Raw genomic sequence first — 26,428 nt, forward strand, 5'->3', positions numbered from 1 at the left:
CAAGACTACAAAGGAGTGGTTAACTCTCTTGCTAGGAGGCAATGCTAAAGGTGACTTTAACTTAAAGCCCATGATTGTGTAATACTCTGAAACACCACAAGCATTTTAAAGTCAAGTCTACTGGTGACTTGGAAATCGGACAAGAAAGCCTGAGTGACGATTGATGTTTTTCAAAATTGCTTTGTTTCATATTTTTGTCCAGCAGTGGAACGTTATTGTGAGGAGCATGACCTTGAACCTAAAGCATTCTTGGTGCTTGATAATGCCCCAGGCCACCCTGAGAATCTTGACGTGCTATGGACCTGCATTCCTATAGAAGTGGTTTACCTTTGTGACGAGAATACACATAGATTAAGATGTTAGTTGTCCTGTGCTGGCACCAGTGGGATCAGCAGTTGGTCTGCCAGCTGTCTTCAGGAGAAAGAGAGATAAGGAAAACAATGGAGCAGCATTTGGAGATGTTAATGAAGGGACGGGAGAGTTTAACGGAAGGAGAGCTGTCAAGATCGGCTCCCCCTTTGAACCCTGAACTGTTTGAAGTGATGGACAGGCAATACCCCAGCAGGGGGATAAAAAGAGACAGGTTCGCTAAGGCAGGACACACACGACACCCCGAGGTAATGAGACCCTGGAAGTGGTGCGTCTCCCGCAAGTCGGTGGGAAGGTTTGGAAGGCTGGTCGCGGGACCAAGCCATAGACGTACAGGGTGGAAAGCCACGATCAGCGGGAACCTGGTGTGTTTCCGCCCTTGCCTGGGTGCCAGGTTCACCGCAGAGAAACGATCGAATCTGGAAGTGGAGGGGTCATGGTCGGTGACCCCAGATGACATCACAAAGGGCTCGCCCGAAAGCTGACTGTGAAGAATATCGAAGGTCTGTGTGTGGAAGCCGTTTGAATATTCATTCGTTTTGCTCTCTCTCTCCTTCCCCCCCACTGTCCATCTCCCACGGCAGCGATTACTGCGAACTGAACTGAACTAAATTGAACTGAACTTTGCGTCACTTTGAAACTGGTCATTTACCCCTAGGTAACGATAGAGTTTGATTGATCCTGTTATCTTAATTCTGTGTACATGTGTGTTTATCATTGCTAAACTGTTGCATTTATTATCCTTTTGATTAGAGTACTGTGTTGCTTGTTTCTTTAATAAAACTTTCTTAGTTCTAGTAATCCAGACTCCAACTGAGTGATCCATTTCTGCTGGTTTGGCAACCCAGTTACGGGGTACGTAACACCTTCCACCAAACACCACTTCATTACTCCATCCAATGGATCAAGGAGTAATATCGAACTTTAAAGCCTACTACCTCACTGGACTTTCAAGCAACTTGTAGAGGAAACAAAAGGTCAAGACAAACAATCCATCAGACAGTTTTGGAAAAACTGTAGACAATATTAGAGCAGCCTAGGATGAAGTAACTTCAAACTGCACGAAAGGAGTGTAGAAGAAGCTATGCCCGGAAGCATTCAACGACATCCTAGGATTTCAGACGTAACCAGTTATCCAAAACATTGTTGAACTGGCCAATGAAGCGGGATTAGCGGATGTTAATGATGGCAATGTTGAAGAGTTACTGCGTTCTCATGGTAAGAGCCTTAATAACGAAGAGCCTCAAGAATTGGTATGGCAATGCATTCCGGGTGAATCTGAGGACATAGATGGAGAAGAGGAAACACCAGCAAGAAACTTCACCACAAAATTCCACGATCACACAAATCATGGACCAGTTCATCGATAATGACTCTGACTGAGAGTAAAGCAATAAGGCAAAGAGAGGTGTTCTCAGCACGATATCCTGCTACTGAGAACCGCTTCATGACAGGAAACTTAAGAAAAGGCAGTCAAATCTCGACTTGAAGAAGGTGCCAAAGTTAGAGGAGGACTCACAGCCTGGTGCCTTTTCTAAGATGTAACCACCACCCGCTTCCCTCCGCCGCTGCTGCGATGTGTTGAGGCACCACTGATGTACAGGTTGGGCCTATTTGCGTGTTGTTACTCCACAACTTACTGTGTATACAGAAAATAATTATCATATATCTCGGGTTTCATTTATTTTTATCAGGTGCATCTGTCATTTACATAATGTTATAGTGACCCGGCATAGTGCTGATTTACATGGCACTCCACCTCTGAGGAACACATCCTCAGCTTTAAGTGGGGTCTGAGTATATTGTAATTTTAAAATAGTATATGCAGAATTGTACAAAAGTCTGAGGTACACACATATAACTAGGGTGCCTAAGACTTTTGCACAGTACTGTAGTAATTTTATGTATTGCATTGCAATGCTGCCGCAAAAAAAAATAAATTTCATGACATGTGAGTGACAGTAAACCTGATTCTGATATGGGTCTGTATTGTGGACTGAGATTGGGAAGGAGCAGGGAGAGGGGAATAATGGTTGGGAAATGGGGAAGAGAGAAGGGAGGGAGCAGGAAATACCAGAGACACTCTGTGATGATCAATAAACCAATTGTTTGGAATCAAATGACCTTGCCTGGTGTCTCAGGACTGGGTGTGTCTGCACGTGTGCCACCCCCTCCCTTCCCTGGCACTCCTTCTCTGCCACCTGTCCCACACCCTTCCTGAGGTGCTCCACCCTCACCATTCCCAACACCCTTTGCTCCTACCAGATTTACAAACTCGCTCTCTCCACTCCACGTTGACAAGTACAACACTGTGTAAAATTGTTAGGCACCCTAACTATATATATGTGTGCACAGTACTGTAGGTTTTGTGAGCATTTCCTTTATTGTATGTGTGAAATGTTTTAAAGCAATGGATTTGCACTGTCACTTACTAAAATCCCCAATTCAAAGCTTGTTAGATGAACATATTGCAAATGATGAACTTGTTGATGTTGTTTTGTTTGGTGGATTTACTGCACATTTTGGATTTCTTTGCATTTCAATGTTTTTTTCCTTATCTGAACAGGGTCTGGGGCGTTTATGTGAGCGATTCCCTGTTGCAGTTCATTCTGTGACAACGTCACTAAGGGATTTTCTCGTCATCCCTTCCCCAGTACTTGTCAAAGTATACAAGTACCACAGTCAATACAATTCAGGTAGGTGGTACTGCAGTTACTGCACGTTTATGTAGTGTTATGATGATCTTCATCAACGCAGTACTTCAATCAACAAAAAGCGTGAGGGTGAGTGCACAAAATGCCAGGGAATCTCAGAGGATCAAGCAGCATCTGTGGAGGGAAACGGAGAGTCAATGTTTCAGGCCAAGCCCCTTCATCTGGATTGAAAGATAGAAGGGAGATAGCCAGTAGGAGGCAGTGAAGGGAAGAGGTGGAGCAAGAGCTGGCTGTTGATAGGTGGATCAAGTGAAGGGAGGAGATAGGCAGATAGAGCAGTGGCGAGTGGAAATAGTGACAGAGGCTGGGAGGTGATGGGTAGATCAGATGAGAGGGGTTGATGGGCAGATGGAGGAGGGGAGAGTGGGAATAGTGACAGGCTGGGAGGTGATGGATGGCTCAGGTGAGGGAGGGGTGATGGGCAGATGGAGGAGAGGAGAGTGGGAATAGTGACAGAGGTAGAAGGTTATGGGTGGATCAGGTGAGAGAGGGGTGATGGGCAGATGGAGGATAAGAGCGGGAATAGTGACAGAAACTGGGAGGTGATGGGTGGATCAGGTGAGGGAGGGGTGATGGGCAGATGGAGGAGGGGAGAGTGGGAATAGTGACAGAAGCTGGGAGGTGATGGGTGGATCAGGTGAGGGAGGGCTGATGGACAGATGGGGGATAAGAGAGCGGGAATAGTGACAGAGGCTGGAAGGTGATGGGTGGATCAAGTGAGGGAGGGCTGATGGGCAGATGGAGGAGGGGAGAGTGGGAATAGTGACAGAAGCTGGGAGGTGATGGGTGGATCAGGTGAGAGGTGGAAGGTGATGGGTGGTGGAGTCAGAGCACTGAAAGTAATGGAATTTGACAGAAGAGCAAGGTGGAGCGTGGCGCCAAAGGAGGGCAGATATGAACAGTGGGAGGGAGGGGACCCAGTGAGAGGAGTGTGTGGCTGATGTGTAGATGGAGTGGGTGGAGGGAAAAAACAGGATGATGGGCAGATGGAGGAGGGGAGAGTGGGAATAGTGACAGAGGTGGAAGGTGATGGGTGGATCAGATGAGGGAGGGGTGATGGGCAGATGGAGGAGGGGAGAGTGGGAATAGTGACAGAGGCTGGGAGGTGATAGGTGGATCAGATGAGGGAGGGGTGATGAGCAGATGGAGGAGGGGAGAGTGGGAATAGTGACAGAGGCTGGAAGGTGATGGATGGATCAGGTGAGGGAGGGCTGATGGGCAGATGGAGGAGGGGAGAGTGGGAATAGTGACAGAAGCTGGGAGGTGATAGGTGGATCAGATGAGGGAGGGGTGATGAGCAGATGGAGGAGGGGAGAGTGGGAATAGTGACAGAGGCTGGGAGGTGATAGGTGGATCAGATGAGGGAGGGGTGATGAGCAAATGGAGGAGGGGAGAGTGGGAATAGTGACAGAGGCTGGAAGGTGATGGATGGATCAGGTGAGGGAGGGCTGATGGGCAGATGGAGGAGGGGAGAGTGGGAATAGTGACAGAAGCTGGGAGGTGATGGGTGGATCAGGTGAGAGAGGGGTGATGGGCAGATGGAGGAGGGGAGAGTGGGAATAATGACAGAAGCTGGGAGGTGATGGGTGGATCAGGTGAGGGAGGGGTGATGGGCAGATGGAGGAGGGGAGAGTGGGAATAGTGACAGAAGCTGGGAGGTGATGGGTGGATCAGGTGAGGGAGGGCTGATGGACAGATGGGGGATAAGAGAGCGGGAATAGTGACAGAGGCTGGAAGGTGATGGGTGGATCAAGTGAGGGAGGGCTGATGGGCAGATGGAGGAGGGGAGAGTGGGAATAGTGACAGAAGCTGGGAGGTGATGGGTGGATCAGGTGAGAGGTGGAAGGTGATGGGTGGTGGAGTCAGAGCACTGAAAGTAATGGAATTTGACAGAAGAGCAAGGTGGAGCGTGGCGCCAAAGGAGGGCAGATATGAACAGTGGGAGGGAGGGGACCCAGTGAGAGGAGTGTGTGGCTGATGTGTAGATGGAGTGGGTGGTGGAGGGAAAAAACAGGATGATGGGGGGCTGAAGCTGGGCATAGGAGGATCTAGGTAGGTCAGAAGCAGAGATAGAGGGTCAATTGGAGAATCCAGTGTTGAAACTTTGGGTTGCTATCAGATGGAATTATGAATCTGTGAAATGTATTGCCATGAAAGGCTGTAGAGGCCAAATTAGAATAGATTAGAACTTTATTCCCTAGAATGTAGAAGATTAAGAGGAGATTTGATAAAGGTATACAAAATGATGAAGGATATAGATGGGGTGAATGCAAGCAGGCTTTTTCCACCAAGGTTGCATAAGACTACAACTAGAGGTCATGGCTTAAAGGTGAAAGGTTAAGCGAAACATGAGGGTAAACTTCTTCACTCAAAGGGCCATGAGAGTGTAGAATGAGCTACCAGCTCAACTGGTGGATGTGACTTTGATTTCAACATTTTAAGAGAAGTTTGGATAGGTATATGGATGGTAGGGGAATGGAGGGCTATGGAAGGCTGCAGGTCGATGGGAGTAGGCAGTTTAAGTGAGTCAGAATGGACTCAGTGGGCTGAAGGGCCTGTTTCAATGCTGTAATTTTCTCTGACTCCAAGTCATTGATCATATTTAAAATGGAGATTGATAGGTTCTTGATTAGTCCGGGCATCAAGGTTAAGGGGAGAAGACGGGAGAATGTGGTTGAGAGGGATAATAAGTCAGTCATGATGAAATGGTGGAGCAGGCTGAATGGGCCAAATGTCCTAATTCTGCTCCTATGTCTTCTGGTCTTATGAGGTGCTGTTCCTACTGTTTGCGTTTTGCCTGACTCTGACAGCGGAGGAGGCTGAGCACAGGCATGTTAGTGCGGGTATGGAAAACACAATCAAAGTGGCTGGCAATGGGTAGCTCTAAACAACCATGAAGGATGGAATGTAGGTCCCCAGCAAAGTGATCTCCCAGTATGCGATGATATTGATATTGTGATTGAAATCTGCAGTGAAAAGCCTTTGTGGAACGAAAACTGTTGGCATTTAGTGTAGCAATGAAGGTTCTCCATCCCTGGCAGTGTCCGTGACTTCCTTCGTAGTACCAGTAGCTTCCTCTTCATTTTCATTATTATCAGTTATGGAAGTCCCAAGTGGAGACTCAGAAATGCTGTCGCATTCAGATATAGAAGGATTCTTTATTGCTGTTTCCATAATAATTTTGTTTTACTGACCAGGGTTGTTAGCCCTGAGCTGAACCCCTGAACCCGAAGGACTGGTGGACAAATTTTAGCCTGGCCTGGCCTCTACCCTTTGACCTGTTTGCACGGGTGGCCCTACCAAGAGCCAAAGCACAAGGCCCTGACTAGCCAACATAGCTCTCCGAGTCATTGAGGCATGCAAGCCTTCAAACTCTTCGACGACATTGTGCTCCCCTTGGAGGTTTGTGAAAGAATACTAGCCTTAAGTCTCTAGCAACTTCTCGCGTACAGTACAATGGAAGTTCATTGCCTTACATTTTAGATACTTTTGTTGGACATTTACGTATGAAATAAAATACTTGATTCAAAAATAATTCATGATTATAAAAGGTCCCAAATGCTGTCTGTAAGTCATTGCTGTAGCTGTGTTTTTCCTTGCATTGCAATTTACATTTTTCTCTTTTGAAGGAGGAACTGATATTAAGATAAGTGTAACAAATGAACACTCAGAAGCAACCGTGTTGTCCCCAAAGAAAAACCAGCCATCCATGTACGAACAACTGAGGGATATTGCTATAGATAACATCTGCAGGTAAGAACTCGAGCCTTTTTTTTATAAGAATGCTGCTTCATATAAAATATCTAGCAATTATTTTGTATCGTTACAACCATATGACTGGCACTGCCAATACATTACGTTGTGCATGTAGTCACTTTCACCGTCTGCAGCAAGCAGGATTTCCCGGTGACCAACCATTTTCATTCTGACTTGTTGGTCCACGGCCTCCTCTTCAGCCACGATGAGGCCACTCTCAGGTTGATGGAGGAATGTGTCATATTTTGTCTGGGTAGCCTCCACCCTGATGAGATGAGCATTTATTTTCTTAGCCCTCACTGTTTTCACTTCCCATTTTGGCTCCCATCTTACCTGTTCCTTTCTCCTCACCTGCCTATAACCTCCTTCCAGTGCCCCTCCTTGTTCCTTTTCTCCCATAGTCCACTTCATCACCCCTCCTCCACCCTCCTACCTTCCTTCCTCCCTCCACTCCATCCTCCACAAGGGGAACTTCCCGACTGCCAATCATTTTAATCCAATTCCCATTTCCGTTCTGCTATGTTGGCCCATGGCCTCCTCTTGTGCCAAGATGAAGCAACCCTCCGGGTGGAGGAGCAACACCTCACAGTTGCAAGAAAAAGTTTGTGAACCCTTTGCAATTACTAGGTTTTCTGTATTGATTACTGATAAAATTTGTTCTGATATTCATCTAGGTCACAATAAACACAATCTGCGTAAGCTACTTACACACAAACAATTGTACTTCTTCTCATCATTACTGAGTACACCATTTAAGCATTTACAGTCTAGGTTCAACAGAGTATGTGCGCCCCTGGGGTAATGCCTTCTACAAAAGCTATTTGGAGTCTGGTGATCCAATCAATGAGATGAGATTGAAGGTTGAGTTGTAGATGTGCCCTGCTCTATACAAAAGACACACAAAGTCAGGTTACTGACAGAGCCTGCTCTTCACAGGGAAGATCTGTTTATATGCACTATGCTTCAATCAAAAGAACTTTCAGAGGACCTTAGAACAAGAATTGTAGAGATGCATAAAGCTGGAAAAGGCAAGAAAAGCATTTCTAAAGAACTGAGTGTTCATCAGTCCACAGTAAGAGAAATTGTCTACAAGGTGGAAATTCAGTACTGTTGCTACTCTCTGTAGGAGTGTGCATCCTGCAAAGATCACACCAAGAGCACAGCGTGCAATGCTGAAGGTGAAAAAGAACCCAAGGGGAACAGCGGAAGGCCTACAGAAATCTCTAGAACTTGTTAAAGTCTTTGTTTGTGTATCCACTATAAGTAAACACACTGAACAAGAATGGTGTTCATGGAAGGACACCACGGAGGAAACCACCACTCCCAAAAAGAGTAACATTGCTGCACGTCTCAAGTTTGCAAAAGACCACCTGGATGTTCCACAACATCTCTGGGAAATATTCTGTGGACAGATGAGACAAAAGTTGTACTTCTTGGCAGAAATGCACACTGCTGTATTTAGAGGGAAAAGGGCACTGTACCCCAACACCAAAACCTCATCCCAATTGTGAAGCATGGTAGAAGGAGCATCATGGTTTGGGGCTGCTTTTGCTGTCTTGGGGCCTGAACAGTTTGCAATCATTGAAGGAGCAATGAATTCAAAATTGTATCCAGACATTTTACAGGAAAATGTCAGGGTAGTGGTCCATCACCTGAAGCTTACTGGAAGTTGGATGATGCAACAAGACAATTATCTGAAACACAAGAGTAAATCAACAACAGAATGGTTTGAAAAGAAGAAAATCCATGTCCTGAAATGGCTGTCCATAAGACCATAAGACGTAGGAGCAAAATTAGGCCATTTAGCCCATCGAGTCTGCTTAGCCATTCCATTATGGTTGATCCTGGATCCCATTCAACCCCATACCTTGCTTTCTCATCATAACCTTTGAGGCCCTGACCAATCAGGAAACTATCAATTTTTGCTTTAAATATATCAATGGCCATGGCCTTCATAGCTGCCTGTGGCAGAGCATTCCACAGATTCACCACTCTGTGGCTAATAATAACCCTCCTTACCTCTGTTCTAAAGCATAGCTCCTCAATTGTGAGGCTGTGCCCTTTAGTTCTGGACACCCCCACCATAGGAAACATCCAATCCATATCCACTTTATCCAGTTCTTTTAATATTTGGTAGGTTTCAATGAGATCACCCTACATTTTTCTGAATTCCAGTGAGTACAGGCCAAAAGCTGCTAAACACTCCTCATATGTTAACCCCTTTATTTCTGGAGCCATTCTCGTGAACCTCCTCTGGACTCTGTCTAATGACAACACATCCTTTCTGAGATATAGAGCCCAAAGCTGTTGACAGTTTTCCAAGTGCGGCTTGACCAATGTCCTATAAAGCCTCAGCATTCTCTCCTTGTTTTTATATTGTATTCCCCTTGAAATTAATGCCAACATTACATCTGCCTTCTTTATCACAGACTCAGTCTCTATCCATGCCACTATCTTTCCTGTAATGCCATGGGATTTTATCTTGTTAAGCAGTCTCACATATGGCACTTTATCAGATGCCTTCTGAAAATCCAAATAAATAACATCCACTGCCTTTCCTTTATCCACCCTGCTTTTACTTCCTCGAAGAACTCTAACAGATTCATTAGGTAAGATTTCCTTTTACAGAAACCGTGCAGACTTTCATTTAGTTTATCAGTAGTCTCCAAATACCCCGAAACTTCATTCTTAACAGTGGACTCCAACACTTCCTCAACCACTTAGATTAGGCTAACTAGCTTATACACTCCTTTCTTTTGCTCTTCTCCCTTCTTAAAGAGTGGAGTGATATTTGTAATTTTCCAGCTCTCTGGGATCATGCCAGGATCAAGTGTTTCTTGAAAGGTCATGACCAATGATCTCTTCAGCAGCCTCTCTCAGGACTCTGGAATGTAGTCCATCTGGTTCAGGTGACTTATCCACCTTAAGAACTTTGAGTTTACCTCACACTCTTTCCTTTGTAATGGCAATGGCACTCACTCCTACTCCCTGACACTCACAGACTTCTGGTACGCTGTTAATGTCTTCCACAGTGGAGACAGATGCAAACTACCCATTAAGTTCATCTGCCATTTCTTTGTCCCCCATTACTAGCTCACCAGCATCATTTTCCAGTGGTCCACATTCGCAGGACTTTAAGTGTATTACTTGCCCTTTCCAGCTCCCTTTGCAATCTCAACCCCACATCCTGGATACTATTTGGAGGCCTATATATGATTTCCATAATGTTTTGTTTTATTCTTGCAGTTTCTTAAGTCCACCCACAAAGATTTGACATTCTCTGACCCTGTGTCACCTCTTTCTAAAGATGTAATTCCAATCTTACCAACAGAGCAACACCATTGCCTATTTCTTCCTGCCTATCCTTTCGATACAAAGTATATCCTTTGACAATAAGTTTCTAACTATGACCTTTCAGCCACAACTCAGTGATGCCCACGTCATACCAACCAATCTGTAATTGCGCCATGAGTTCATCCAAGTTATTCCGAATACGCTTATTTAAATATAGCACCTTTAGTCCTGCATTCTTCGCCCTTTTGAATGTTGCCTCTGGTACAATTTTACTCTTTGCACAGTCTGCATTTGTACCCAGTCATTGGCTTGTCCTTCCTTACATTCATATTACACCCAACATCTACTTGTAAACCTGCTGGCTTATCTTCAGCTCTATCATATTGGTTCCTAACCACCCACCCACCCCCCGCCATATAAGTTTAAACCACTTCCACCAGCTCTATTAAACCTGCCCACAAGGATATTGATCCCCCTCAGATAAAAGTGCAACCTGTTCCTTTTGTACAGGTCACACCTGCCCTGGAAGTGGTCACAATAATCCAGAAATCTAAGAAGGTCATTAAGAGGGAAAACATTAACTATGAAAGGAAGCTAGCAAATAATATCAAAGAGGATACTAAAAGCTTTTTCAAGTATATAAAGAGTAAAAGACAGGTGAGAGTAGATATAGGACCGATAGAAAATGATGCTGGAGAAACTGTAATCGGAGATAAGGAGATGGCAGAGGAACTGAACGAGTATTTTGCATCAGTCTTCACTGAGGAAGACATCAGCAGTGTACCGGACACTCAAGGGTGGCAGGGAAGAGAAGTGTGCGCAGTCACAATTACGACAGAGAAAGTACTCAGGAAGCTGAATAGTCTAAAGGTAGATAAATCTCCCGGACCGACGTGTTCTGAAGGAAGTAGCTGTGGAGATTGCAGAGGCATTAGCGATGATCTTTCAAAAGTCGATCGATTCTGGCATGGTTCCGGAGGACTGGAAGATTGCAAATGTCACTCTGCTATTTAAGAAGGGGGCAAGGAAGCAAAAAGGAAATTATAGACCTGTTAGCTTGACATCGGTGGTTGGGAAGTTGTTGGAGTTGATTGTCAAGGATGAGGTTACAGAGTACCTGAAGACATATGACAAGATAGGCAGAACTCAGCATGGATTCCTTAAAGGAAAATCCTGCCTGACAAACCTATTACAATTTTTTGAGGAAATTACCAGTGGGCTAGACAAGGGAGATGCAGTGGATGTTGTATATTTGGATTTTCAGAAGGCCTTTGACAAGGTGCCACACATGAGGCTACTTAACAAGATAAGAGCCCATGGAATTACAGGAAAGTTACATACGTGGATAGAGCGTTGGCTGATTGGCAGGAAACAGAGAGTGGGAATAAAGGGATCCTATTCTGGTTGGCTGCCGGTTACCAGTGGTGTTCCACAGGGGTCCGTGTTGGGGCTGCTTCTTTTTACATTGTATATCAACGATTTGGATTATGGAATAGATGGCTTTGTGGCTAAGTTTGCTGACGATACGAAGATAGGTGGAGGGGCCGGTAGTGCCGAGGAAACAGAGAGTCTGCAGAGAGACTTGGATAGATTGGAAGAATGGGCAAAGAAGTGGCAAATGAAATACGATGTTGGAAAGTGTATGGTTATGCACTTTGGCAGAAGAAATAAATGGGCAGACTATTATTTAAATTGGGAGAGAATTCAAAGTTCTGAGATGCAATGGGATTTGGGTGTCCTCGTACAGGATAACCTCCTAAGGTTAACCTCCAGGTTGAGTCGGTGGTGAAGAAGGCGAATGCAATGTTGGCATTCATTTCTAGGAGAATAGAGTATAGGAGCAGGGATGTGATGTTGAGGCTCTATAAGGCGCTGGTAAGACCTCACTTGGAGTACTGTGGGCAGTTTTGGTCTCCTTATTTAAGAAAGGATGTGCTGACGTTGGAGAGGGTACAGAGAGATTCACTAGAATGATTCCGGGAATGAGAGGGTTAACATATGAGGAACGTTTGTCCGCTCTTGGACTGTATTCCTTGGAGTTTAGAAGAATGAGGGGAGACCTCATAGAAACATTTCGAATGTTGAAAGGCATGGACAGAGTGGATGTGGCAAAGTTGTTTCCCATGATGGGGGAGTCTAGTACGAGAGGGCAAGACTTAAGGATTGAAGGGCACCCATTCAGAACAGAGATGCGAAGAAATTTTTTTAGTCAGAGAGTGGTGAATCTATGGAATTTGTTGCCACGGGTGGCAGTGGAGGCCAAGTCATTGGGTGTATTTAAGGCAGAAATTGATAGGTATCTGATTAGCCAGGGCATCAAAGGTTATGGTGAGAAGACGGGGGAGTGGGACTAAATGGGAGAATGGATCAGCTCATGATAAAATGGCGGAGCAGACTCGATGGGCCGGATGGCCGACTTCTGCTCCTTTGTCTTATGGTCTAAATCTGAATCCCTGCCTCCTGCTCCAATTCTTCAGCCATGCAGTTATCTGCCACCTCATTCTATCCCTATCCTCACTGTCATGTGGCACAGGCAGCAATCCTGAGATTACTGCTCTTCAGGACCTGCTTCTCAACTTCCTTCCTAACCCCCTGTATTCTGTTTTGAATTGCATTGACTTTATTACTTATGTCCTTCGTATACACGAGAAGTAAAAATTTTTATGTTAGGTCTAAATGTGCAATGTGCAATTTATTGTAATTTGTAATAAATAGTATGTACAACAGGAGAGGCAATATATTGTAGAAAAACAGTTGTATCAGCATGAATTAATCAGTCTGATGGCTTGGTAGAAGAAGCTGTCCTGGAGCCTGTTGGTCCTGGCTTTTATGCTGCGGTACCATCTCCCAGAAAGTAGCAGCTGGAACAGTTTGTGGCTGGGGTGACTCAGGTCCCCATTGATTCTTCGGGCCCTTTTTACACACCTGTTTTTGTAAATGTCCTGAATAGTGGGAAGTTCACATCTACAGATGCACTGGGCTGTCCGCACCACTCTTTGCAGAGTCCTGCGATTGAGGGAAGTAAAGCTCCTGTACCAGGCAGTGATGCAGCCAGTCAGCATGCTCTCAATTGTGCCCCTGCAGAAAGTTCTTAGGATTTGGGGGCCCATACCAAACTTTTTCAACCGTCTGAGGTGAAAGAGGCGCCGTTGTGCTTTTTTCACCACCCAGCCGGTGTGTAGAGATCACGTGAGATTCTTGGTGATGTGTAAGCCGAGGAACTTAAAGCTGTTCACTTTCTCACCCCAGATCCATTGATGTCTGTAGGGGTTAGCCTGTTTTCATTCCTCCTGTAGTCCACAACCAGCTCCTTTGGTTTTGCAGCATTAAGAGAGTGGTTATTTTCTTGACACCACTGTGTCAAGGGTGATGACTTCTTTGTAGGCTTCCTCATTATTATTTGAGATTAGGCCAATCAATGTAGTATCATCAACAAATTTAATTAGCAGGTTGGAGCTGGGGTGGCGACACAATCAAGAGAGTAAATAAGGGGGCTTAGGGCACAACCCTGAGGGGCACCTGTGTTGGTATCAGAGGGGCAGAGGTGAGGGAGCCCACTCTTATCATCTGCCATTGATCTGACAGGAAGTCCAGGATCCAGCTACACAAAACAGGTTGAAGGCCGAGGTCTGTGAGCTTCTTGTCGAGCCTGGAGGGAAGTATGGTGTTGAATGCTGAACTGTAGTCTAAGAACAGCATTTCTCATGTAATCATCCTTCTTCTCCAGATGTGTAAGGACAGTGTGTAGAGCTGTGGCTGTTGCGTCATCTGTGGATCAGTTGTGTCGGTAGACGAATTGCAGGGGGCCCAGTGTGGGTGGTAGCAAGCTGCAGATGTAGTCCTTGACTAGCCTCTCAAAGCATTTGCTTATTATTGAGGTGAATGTGACAGGACGCCAGTCATTCAGACATGCTACCTTGGTCTTTTTAGGTACAGGAACAATGGTAGATATTTTGAAGCAGGAGGCTACAGTTGCAGAGGGAGAGATTACAATGTCTGCAAACACACCTTCCAGTTGTGCCGCACACAACCTGAATACCCTTTGCTGAGATGCCGTCCAGATCCGCAGCCTTGTGATTGTCCACTCATTGAAAACACCTGCGTACTTCAGTCTCAGAGAAGACCAATGTACAGGTCACTTTGGAGCCTCTCCTCAGGGCTCAGTGTTGGCAACATTGAATCAAGCGTAAAAAAGATTTAGCTCATCTGAGAGAGAGGCAGTAATGTTGGAAACACCACTGCATTTAGCTTTGAAGTCTGCAGTGGTGTGCAGACCTTGCCAAAAGCTGCGTGTTGTTGGTGAAGAGTTGTGTCTGGATCTTGTTCCTGTATTGTTGTTTCACTGCCTTGATGACTTTACGCAGATCGCAGCTGCATTTCTTGGTTTTAGGACTTCCTCCCTTTTTCTCCAATGTCGTTGATACCAATATGTACCATGACTGCTGGCTTCCTCACCCTCCCTTTTCAGGGTATTGTGGACGCATTCTGAAACATAGCGGACCTTGGCACCTGGGAGGTAGACTACCATCTATATTGAGTCCATAGAATGGCCTATCTGTCTCCCTAACTATAGAGTCTCCTAGTCCTGCTGCTATCCTCTTCCGTTCCCTACCCTTCCGAGCCACAAGGCCCGACTCAGTGCCTGAGGCACTGCCACTTTGCTTCCCCCAGATAGTTTTTGCCCCCAACAGTACTCAAAATGGAGTGCTTATTGTTGAGGGAGATGGCCACAGGGGTGCTCTCCCTTCCGTCTCTTGACAGTCACCCATTTATCTTGTCTCCTATAGCTTTGGGGTGACTACCTCCCTGTAGCTCCCATCTATCACTTCCTCACTTTCCATAACAAACTGAAAGTTGTCGAGCTGCAACTCCAGTTCCCTAACATGGTCTCTAAGGAGCTGCATCTCGATGCAGCTGTGGCCATCGGGGAGGCTGGAAACCTCCTGGAAATCCCACATCTGACACCCAGAACTGAACACTGGCTCTGCAGACATACCCCTAATTCTTTCAAGAGTTAAATAAGGAAAAGAAATAAGAAATAAACTTACCTACTTACCTCGCCTCTGCCTGATCTCATCGAAGTCTGTTGAGCCAAAGCTTTACCACTCTGACGATGACTGCTCTGCTAAACGGTACCTCTCTTTTATGGAGACTGGGTTTTTAAACTCTGCTCCTGACCTGTGCAGGAATGCTTCTACTGTGTCTGCACTGCTGTCCAATCAAAGACTCCTGCTGAAAACTGGCTGTTTTCTCAAGCTCTGCTCTGGACCTGCGCAGGAACGGTTCAGCTGTGTCTGTGCTGCTATCCAATTGAAGTCAGAGTCCATATCGTAACCCATTTGAAATGTTGTGGCATGACCTGAAGAGGGTTGTTCATCCAACGTATCCCAGAAATATTGAAGAAGTGAAACAGTATTGTAAGCAGGAATGGTCTAAAATTCCCCCAAGCTGATGAGCAGGACTGATCGACAGTTTCCGGAAATGTTTCGTTGAAGTTATTGCTGTCCAAGGGGCTCATCCCAGTTCATGTCCTTTTTCCAACACAAACATGTAATATTGAATCATTTTTCTCAATATATAAATAAATAAACAATTATAATGTTTTTGTGTTATTTATTTAATTGGGTTCTCTTTATTTAGCTTTAGGACTTACATGAAGATTTGGTCACATTTTAGGTTATAATTATGCAGAAATAGAGAAAATTCTAAAGGGTTCACAAACTTTGTAGCACCACTGTATATTCTGTCTGGGAGCTCCCATTCAGTCATGGGATAAATTCCTTAAACACAGGGGTGGGAATTGAATCCGGCTTGCTGGTGCTATAACAGTATTACACTTATCACTACGCCACCGTGCCTTCTGTTATGTAGTTCAGTGACATAAAAGGATATACTGGGCTGTGGTTTAGCATTTTATTCAATAGTTGGCACTTGTAGAGACAACAGCTGCTCTGATGAGTTGAATCTTATTGAATTGGGTGATAGTGCTGGTTAACTCTGTGTTGAAGTTAACTTTAATAAGAAAAGTGGACTCCCATTAATTGAGACACATTGGGACCAGTACATTTTGGCCCAATTAAGCAATTGCCCTAATTAGTGGAACTTTCATGGAAGTAAGACTATAAGATATAGGAGCAAAATTAGGCCATTTGGCCTGTCGAGCCTGCTCCACCATTTCATCATGGCTGATCCATTTTCCCTCTCAGCCCCAATGTCCTGCCCTCCCTCTGCATCCTTTAATACCCTGACTAATCAAGAATCTATCAACCTCTGCCTTAAATATACATAAAGACTTGGCCTCCACAGCAGCCTGTGGCAGTGAATTCCACAGATTCTCTACTCTCTGGCTAAAGAAATTCCTCCTCATCTCCTAAAAGGACACCCCTCTATTATGTCCTCTGGTCCTAGATTCTTCCACCATGGGACACATCCTCTCCACATCCACTCTGTCGAGACCATTCAACACTTTATAGGTTTCAATTAGGTCACCCCTCATTCTTCTGAATTCCAGTGCATACAGGCCCAGAGCCATCAAACGCTCTTCATTTGACATAGTTAGATAGTTAAAAAGGGATAAAAAGGCAAATTGAGTGATAATTAATGCATTTAAATGAAATGCCGGAAAAATTAGAACACATTGACAGTGCTGTAGTACTATAAACAGTGTATTAGTTCCTGATACTTATTGATGGAAGAATTCACTGCATTGTGTTTTGACTGTAAATGAATGAAATCAGTACAGACACCTAGTCTTAATCTACCATCCACATTCAAATCTGAAGACTGGTTGCAGTTGAAATTAATATTTACTATATACCCTAACTAGTGCAGATAATGGGCTACTTTAATACAAAGCTATTGATGATTGCATTTTCAAAATTTTCATTGAAGCATTCAAACTGATTGTCAATCTATTCAAATTCTTCGTAGTTCCTAACTTATTTTAGTAGTGAAATAGTTTTATTTTCACTCCCAGCCAATTCTGTCATCTCCAAGCCTGAACACTTGAAACCACAGTGAGCGAAATACTTCTGAATTGTTTCTCTGCTTAATTTTTCCCAACTATCAGTGACAAACACAAACACAAGCAACATATGCTACTTAAAGACTGTTTGCTGAAAGCTCTGTGTCGTGTCTAACATCCACACAAGTGCACACGACTGATGCCAGTTGGAAGCTGTCTCCTGCCCCAAAGAAGGAAATCCCAGCTATATTTCTGATTAGTTTTTGTTCTTTAAGAGTTGTCTCAAATAAGCAGCTGCCCCAATTAACTGATGTTCGGATTAACTGGAATCCACTGCATTTTCTTCTGGACATGTTGTTATGTTTACAATTTGGTAGAGGATTTCATATGTCATCAAAGACATTTGCAAATTTCTACAGATATGGTCTGTGTCACTGTCCAGGATCGAAATAAGCTGCAAAAAGTTGTAAACTCAGACAGCGCCATCATGGGCACTAACCTCTGTGGTAGACAGGACATCTTCAAGGAGCAATGCCTCAAAGAGGTGGCATGCATAATTAAGCACTCCCATCACCCAGGACATGCCTTGTTCTAATTGCTACCATCAGGGAGGAGGTACAGAAGCCTGAAGGCACACACTCAACTATTCTGGAAAATCTTCTTCCCCTCTGCCATCAGATTTCTGAATGTGCATTGAACCCATGAACACAACCTCACTACTTTTTTTTTTTGCACAATGTAGTTAATTTAACTTAAAAAAATATATATACTCATCATAATTTATAATTTTTATTATTGGTATTGCAGTGTACTGGTGCTGCATAACTACAAATTTCACGACAAGTGCCTCTGATATTAACTCTGATCCCAACCATCCAATCAGCATCCTCTTTGACTTTCTATCTTTAGGCTGGAGACACTGATACATAAAAACAACAACAGTCAGGATGGGAAACAGTTTCTTCCCCAAGGCCTTCAGGCTTCTGAATTCCCTGCCACATCACATTCGAAGTGGCAACGGTTAATCTGTCCTGCGCCTTACAATATTTTATTTATGCACTTTACCTCAGTTATTTATGAGTAATTCATCTGTAGGTTTTATCCTTACTCTCCTAAGTTATTGTGTGTTATATGTGTTATGTGTGCTACTGTGGTCCAGAGAAACATTGTCTCATTTGACGGTATACATGTATACACTTAAATGACATTAAACTTGACTTGATTTGACTCGAGACTGTTGTGATTCTGACTCTATTTCTACTTAGGTGCCTTAAGGCAGGATCAGCCGCAGACGCAGAAATTGTGGAAGCATTCTTGGCTAGTCTCTCCAATCGTTTATACATATCCCAGGAGAGTGATAAGTAAGTATAGCAAAATTCTTCAAATCTGTTTTTCCAATTGTGGATTAAACCATAAAACCCCTTTATTGCATAAATCAAGCTGAAAATCTGGGAACAAGTGCATGTGACAGATCCAATCAGAATCAGGTTTAATGTCACCGGCAGAGGTCATGAAATTGGTTTTATGGCAGCAGTCCATTGCAATAACTGGTTCAAATGGTTCAATTTAATTTCAGACTATGTGTACAGTATACAATCTGAAATTCTTACTCTTCGCAGACATCCGCGAACAAGAAATCCCATAGAATGAATCATAGAAATATCCGAACTCAGAACTCCGAAGCTCCCTCGTCCCACACTCAAGCAGCAGCAGAAGTGTCGGCCCTCCCCTTCCCCGACTTGTGCTAGCAGAAGCACCGACACCCCCATTCCGCCACCGTGTAAGGAACAGCAAAAGCTCCTAAAGAGCCTTGATCTGGAGTCCATCGAAAGCTACAGCCCATAATCCAGCACTTCGGTATCTCAGACAAGCTTTCTCTCTCCATCGAGGGACAGAGAAGTTGCTCGCCTGCAACAATGAGTGTGGAGACAACTCATAGTAAAAGAATCTATAAATGACAGTAAGGTATATATGTAAAAAATAAATAAGTAGTACAGAATGTGAGGGAAAAACTACTGAGGTAGTATCCATTGTCCATTCAGAAGTCTGATGGAGGAGGGAAAGAAGCTGTTCCTGATAAGTTGAATGTGTGTCTTCAGGCTCCTGTACCTCCTCCATGATGGTAGAAATGAGAACAGGGCATGTCCTGAGTGACGGGGGCCCTTAATGATGCATGCTGCCTTTCTGAGGCATTGCCTTTTGAAGATGTCTTGGACGTTGAGGTGGTTAGTGCCCATGATGGAGCTGGGTGAGTTTGCAATTCTCTGAAGCCTTTTCTGATCCAATGCAGTGGCCCCTCCATACCAGACGGCGATGAAACCAGTCAGAATGCTCTTCATGGCACATCTGTAGACGTTTACGAGAACAGCAATGCCAGCCTTTTGTCTCTGAATTCTGAAGGCCATTTATGAATGCTATTTGCAAAATATGTCAAGCAGAGTAAGATATTGCATCAATTGTTATGCAGTTCAACTTATTTTCCATGATAAAATGCATTCTAATTAGAACAATAAGCCAGCATCCATTTTTAAATATTAAGGAATATATTTAGTATTGACTCAGAACATTCGCAGTCCAACTAAAACAAATTTAATTCTGATTGAGGTGGAAGGAAGTGTGATATGAACTGCAAGACCTACATATCTTTGCTTTTATACCTTATTGCGTCTGGATTGCTACTGTTATTACTGTGGACGAGGTCACTGGAGAGACACTGAAGCTGGTGATATAGAACTCTTTATTCAGCAAACAAGCAGGCATTATACCGGAGACACTCTTGGATGAAGTGGCCTCCCTAATCCAATATTACCTGACATTTTTATATGCTAAAGATCAAAGATAAGGGCAGGACAATTCTATAGTCACAACGTATCTACAATGCTTCCTTTGAATTACATATAATCTTCACACCAACACTTCGGACACCCAAAATGAATGTTAATCCCCACTAACTCTGGGCTGAATTCATGCATATGCAGACATCTCAGGTCAATGAATTGTTTCTTGTTTTTCAATCAACCCCAGTCAGCAGCTCCAGGAAGACCATTGTTCTGAGCTGCATTGTAAACTCAATCTACCATCTACATTCAAATCTGAAGACTGGTTAGAGTTGAAATTAATATTTGCTATACACCATAACTCCAGAATATGCCCTAGCTATGTAAATATTATTTGTCGGACAGGATTTAGTTTATTCGAAGTACTGTGTTTTTTAGTAGAAGTGGCCAAAGCGCCTTGGATCTAATTTCAAAATGGACAGTTTTATCATTCATAATTTAAGAGACAGAACCAATTTATGACTAATTTGCATTCCAGTGCAAGTTTCATCGGGTCTTCAGTTTTCTCCCACAGTCCAAAGATATACTGGTTGGTAGGGTAATTGATCATTGTAAATTGTCCCGTGATTATGCTGAGGTTAAATAGATGGGCTGCTGAGTGGTGTGACTCATTGGGCCAGAAGGACCTGTTCCACAGTGTACCTCTAGATAAGTAAAAATTGAAGTAATCTGCACCTTTAGGGCCTGACCTGATATTGCAAGCTGACAGTTAAAAACTGTGACTTCTTCAGAAATGTTAAAAACTGTGACTTCTTCTCTAATGTTAGCTGATACAGCTGACCTGCTGTTAGGGACAATTTCAAGCCAAGATTAATTGGAGAGCTAAAATCTCTTTAAATTTGTCGCCACATGTGAAAGGCATTGACAAAGCTCTATTTTCTGTTCTTTCCTGAAATTGTTACTTCCTACAAGCCGTCAGGCTGATCAATACCTCTAATGATTAACCAAGCCCACTATACTGTCCACCACCACTACATTATCATTAACCCACTCTACTAACACTCCCCACAGTAGTAAAGTGAACCAAGTCATCCAAGAGATGCTGAAGCTAGTGGATATAGAAGTGGTTCATTCAACAAAAAGAAGCATCAAACTGAGAGCCTTTCAAAGGAAGAGGCCTGTTCAATCCAATATTACATGACATTTTATATGCTAAAGATCAAAGGACACTTCTGTAGTATCAATGTACAGTATCTACAATGCTTCCTTTGAATTACATATAATTTTCACAGATCTTCTTCGCACCCACACTCCAGATACCTAAAATGAATGTTAACCAGCATTGTCTGGCTTTCCAATTGCCTGCTATCCACAGCTCTAAGAGCCTATTGTCCAGGGCTACATTTTAAATTTAATCTACAGTCCATGTTCAGGTCAAAAGATTGGTTAGTGAAGTTAATGTCTTGCTATATAACCTAACTCCAGAATACTCCCTAATACTCACCACTAGTTTATCATTAACCCATCTCACTACAGTCTCCACCACCACTACTTTATCACGATAGTGTAGTGGTTCACGCAACGCTTTACAGTACCAGTGACTCAGGTTCAATTACGCCGTTGTCTCTAAAGAGTTTCTGTGTTCTCCCTGTGACCATGTAGGTTTCCTCCGGATGCTCCTGTTCTCCTCCCACAGTCTACAGGCGTGCCAGTTGGTGGGTTAATTGGTCATTGTAAACCGTCCTGTGTTTAGGGTAGGTTAAATCGAGAGCTGCTGGGTGGCATGGCTCAAGTGGCTGGAAGGGCCTATTCCGCTCTATATCTAAATAAATAAATAATCTCAATAAATAGATAAACCCACTCCACTATACTTCCCACCTTCATTACTTCATAATTTCCTGTCAGAATCACCTTATGGAGAGATCAGTACCAGAATCAGAATCAGGTTTAATATCCAGAAACACCATAAGAAAAAGGAGCAGAATTAGGCCATTCAGCCCATCGAGTCTGTTCCACCAATCCATCATGGCTGATTCCGGATCCCACTCAAACCCATGCACCTGCCTTCTCACCATATTCTTTGATGCCCTGATGCCACCTTAAATATATGCATGGACTTGGCCTCCACTGCAATCTGTGGCAAAGTATTCCACAGATTTACTACTCTCTGGTTAAAAAAAATTCCTCCTTACTTCTGTTCTAAAAGGGCTCCCCTCAGTTTCGAGGCTGTGCCCTCTAGTTCTGGATGCATCCACCATAGGGAACATCCTCTCCACATCCATCCTATCTAGTCCGTTCAACATTCGGTAGGTTTCAATGAGATATCCCTGCATTCTTCTAAATTCCAGTGAGTACAGGCCAAAAGCTGCCAAACATTCCTCATATGTTAACTCCTTCATCCTCATGAACCTCCTCTGGACTCTCTCCAACGACAACACATCCTTTCTGAGATACGGGGCCCTAAATTGTTGACAATACTTGAAGTGTGGCCTGACTGGTGTCTTATAAAGGCTCAGCATTATCTCCTTGTTTTTGTATTCCATCCCTCTTGAAATAAATGCCAACATTGCATTTGCAGCCTTTACCAAAGCCGTAACCTGTAAATTAACCTCCTGCAAGTCTTGCACAAGGACTCTTGAGTCCTTCTGCACCTCTGATGTTTGAACCTTCTCCCCATTTAAGTAATAGTCCACACTATTGTACTTTTTACCAAAATGCATCATACATTTCCCAACACTGCCACTTTTTTGCCATCCTTCCAATTTGTCTGAGTCCTGCTGCAATCGCATTGCTTCTTCAGCGATACCTACCCATCCAACTATCTTCATATTATCTGCAAACTGCCACAAAGCTGTCAATTCCATTATCTAAATCATTGAGAAACAATGCGAAAAGCAGTGGTCCCAATACTGACCCCTGAGGAACACCACTAGTCACTGGCAGCTAACAAGAAAAGGCTCCTTTTATTCCCACTCGCTGTCTTCTGCCTGTCAGTCATTCTGCTATCCATGCCAATATCTTTCCTGTAGTGCCATGGTATTTTATACAGTCGACCTTCACTAATCCGACTACCTGTAATCCGGTTCCTTCGATAATCCGGCACTGATTATGCTTAATGTGATCCTTCTGTACTTCGGCATTTTCACTAATCCAGCACTCCTCGGGTCCCAATGGTGCCCGATTAGTGAAGGGCGACCTGTACATTCTATTATATACAGTTGAAGTCAGAAGTTTACATATACCTTAGCCAAATACATTTAAACTCAGTTTTTCACAATTCCTGACATTTAATCCTAGAAAACATTCCCTGTCTTAGGTCAGTTAGGATCACTACTTTATTTTAAGAATGTGAAATGTCAGAATAATTTATGATTTATTTTGGCTTTTATTTCTTTCATCACTTTCCCAGTGGGTCAGAAGTTTACATACACTTTGTTAGTATTTGGTAGCATCGCCTTTAAGTTGTTTAACTTGGGTCAAACGTTTTGGGTAGCCTTCCACAAGCTTCTCACAGTAAGTTGCTGGAATTTTGTTCCATTCCTCCACACAGAACTGCTGTAACTGAGTCAGGTTTGTAGGCCTCCTTGCTCGCACATGCTTTTTCAGTTCTGCCCACAAATTTTCTATCTGATTGAGGTCAGAAAATGATGTCAACTCTGGTTCATCCTTGGGAGCAATTTCCAAACACCTGAAGGTACCACGTTCATCTGTACAAACAGTACGCAAGTATAAACACCATAGGACCACAGAGCTGTCATACTGCTCAGGAAGGAGATGCATTCTGTCTCCTAGAGATGAACGTACTTTGGCGCGAAAAGTGCAAATCAATCCCAGAACAACAGCAAAGGACCTTGTGAAGATGCTGGAGGAAACAGGTAGACAAGTATCTATACCACAGAAAAACAAGTCCTATATCGACATAAACTGAAAGGCTGCTCAGCAAGGAAGAAGACGCTGCTCTAAAACCACCATAAAAAAGCCAGACTACAGTTTGCAAGTGCACATGGGGACAAAGATCTTACCTTCTGGAGAAATGTCCTCTGGTCTGATGAAACAAAAATTGAACTGTTTGGCCATAATGACCATCATTATGTTTGGAGGAAAAAGGGTGAGGCTTGCAAGCTGAAGAACACCATCCCAACCGTGAAGCATGGGGGTGGTAGCATCATGTTGTGGGGGTGCTTTGCTGCAGGAGGGACTGGTGCACTTCACAAAATAGATGGCATCACAATGAAGGAAAATTATCTGGATATATTGAAGCAACATCTCAAGACATCAGTCAGGAAGTTAAAGCTCGGTCACAAATGGGTCTTCCAAATGGACAATGACCCCAAGCATACCTCCAAAGTTGGGGCAATATTGCTTAAAGACAACAAAGTCAAGGTATTGGAGTGGCCATCACAAAGCCCTGACCTCAATAAGATAGAAAATTTGTGGGCAGAACTGAAAAAGCACGTGCTGCTCGCAGGAGGCCTACAAACCTGACTCAGTTACACCAGTTCTGTGTGGAGGAATGAACAAAATTCCAGCAACTTACTGTGAGAAGCTTGTGGAATGCTACCCAAAACGTTTGACCCAAGTTATACAATTTAAAGGCAATGCTACCAAATACTAACAAAGTGTATGTAAACTTCTGACCCACTGGGAAAATGATGAAAGAAATAAAAGCTGAAATTATTATTCTGACATTCAACATTCTTAAAATAGAGTAGTGATCCTAACTGACCTAAGACAGGGAATGATTTCTAGGATTAAATGTGAGGAATTGTGAAAAACTGAGTTTAAATGTATTTGGCTAAGGTGTATGTAAATTTCTGACTTCAATTGTACGTTATTTTATATGTTATATCACTGGCATATGTCGTGATTTTTTTTAACTTTGCAGCAGCAATACATGATTAATATAGAAAAAACGTAGTACAGTAAATGTGTGTATGTGTGTGTGCTGTGAGGTTTCACTGCTAATGTAATGGTTTCTTTGTAGCAGCAATGACTACAGATAACGGGAGCTTTGCAATGTGCGCTATGGAATGACAGGCATGTTGTTCTTTCTTGTGGGTCTGGGAGCAGGGATTTTGTGGTCTTTTGTCAGCAAGAGATGAAGAGAGAGGACACGAATGGAAAGAGTTGGTAGACCGGTGGACAAAGTGGATTCAGAGCGAGGGTCTAATGGTCAGCGATGCTTGGAGGAGGTTGATGAGGAACGAATGGACGAATCCGTGAGCTCTAACATGCACATTAGACTGTTTCATTAAAATAGGCCCTTTTTCTTTTTATTTTCGTTACTAACCCTATAGTCAGATTAAGATTGAGGCTCATGGGGGCCTGCAAGGAGAAGGCTGGCGAGAGTTTTCTGAGAACATTGTCCATGCACTTGGTGTTTCGAGCTGCTTTTGAGGAAGCGCGTGGCTGCATTGGGCCGGATAACGAGTTTAAGATGGGGGGACTGTGTGGTGCACCCAGTCGAAGCCAATGGTGGTATGGCCTGAGGAAGCAGCGAGAGTGATGGGGACCCCCAAATGTCCCAGAGTGCCTGAGGGTGAGGCTCTCTTAGTGGACATTCCGGAAGACCACATGGAGGAGTTGGGATTTCCTGCTGGAGTACTATAGAACATAGAACATAGAATAGTACAGCACAGTACAGGCCCTTCGACCCACAATGTTGTGCCGACCCTCAAACCCTGCCTCCCATATAAGCCCCCACCTTAGATTCCTCCATATACCTGTCTAGTAGTCTCTTAAACTTCACTAGTGTATCTGCCTCCACCACTGACTCAGGCAGTGCATTCCACGCACCAACTACTCTCTGAGTAAAAAACCTTCCTCTAATAACCCCCTTGAACTTCCCACCCCTTACCTTAAAGCCATGTCCTCTTGTATTGAGCAGTGGTGCCCTGGGGAAGAGGCACTGGCTATCCACTCTATCTATTCCTGTTATTATCTTGTACACCTCTATCATGTCTCCTCTCATCCTCCTTCTCTCCAAAGAGTAAAGCCCTAGCTCCCTTAATCTCTGATCATAAGCATACTTTCTAAACCAGGCAGCATCCTGGTAAATCTCCTCTGTACCCTTTCCAGTACTTCCACATCCTTCCTATAGTGAGGTGAGGCCCGAACTGCAGAAGCCCTCAGTTGTACAGGCGAGCAGGATGGCAGTGATTGTCAGGAACACTACAAGCGGGGGATGCCCCTTGCGCATCTGTTCGTGCTGATGGTAATGTATAGTATCCCTCTGAGACAAGCCGGGGAGAAACTATTGAAAAAGGGGAAAAGTTGACCGCTGGGTCATTCAAACTCGAGGACTCCCCAGTTCCTACGGGTTGGAAGAGGAGGTTGATAGAGAAGATGTTGAAGCTGGAAGGTGTCTTTTCCACTGATGGGTTTGATGTGGGTTGTTCCAAGAGCACCTGTCACACTATCCGGGTGACCAAGGTCACCCCATTTAGAGAGAGGTCACGGAGACTGGCCCCTGCAGAGGTGGAAGATGTTCGGCAGCATGTATGTGAGTTGAAGGAAGCTGGGATCATCACCGAGTCCCGAAGCTCCTATGCGTC

At 43.9% G+C, this 26,428-nt stretch overlaps 1 protein-coding gene across 4 annotated transcripts in view; it reads left to right on the top strand.

Annotated features, from left to right (window-relative positions):
• Positions 1–26,428, top strand: part of pi4kab (phosphatidylinositol 4-kinase, catalytic, alpha b) — a 347,746-nt gene that overhangs the window by 99,286 nt on the left and 222,032 nt on the right. For all 4 annotated transcript variants that reach the window (XM_072240890.1, XM_072240891.1, XM_072240889.1 and 1 more), the window contains exons 13-15: positions 2,936–3,065; positions 6,713–6,836; positions 18,363–18,458. In XM_072240890.1, coding sequence (XP_072096991.1) covers positions 2,936–3,065; positions 6,713–6,836; positions 18,363–18,458 — 350 coding nt within the window. The remainder of the gene's footprint in view (positions 1–2,935; positions 3,066–6,712; positions 6,837–18,362; positions 18,459–26,428) is intronic.

The sequence above is a fragment of the Mobula birostris genome, chromosome 22 (genome assembly GCF_030028105.1).
Source record: "Mobula birostris isolate sMobBir1 chromosome 22, sMobBir1.hap1, whole genome shotgun sequence".
In the NCBI taxonomy this organism is placed as follows: Eukaryota; Metazoa; Chordata; class Chondrichthyes; order Myliobatiformes; family Myliobatidae; genus Mobula; species Mobula birostris.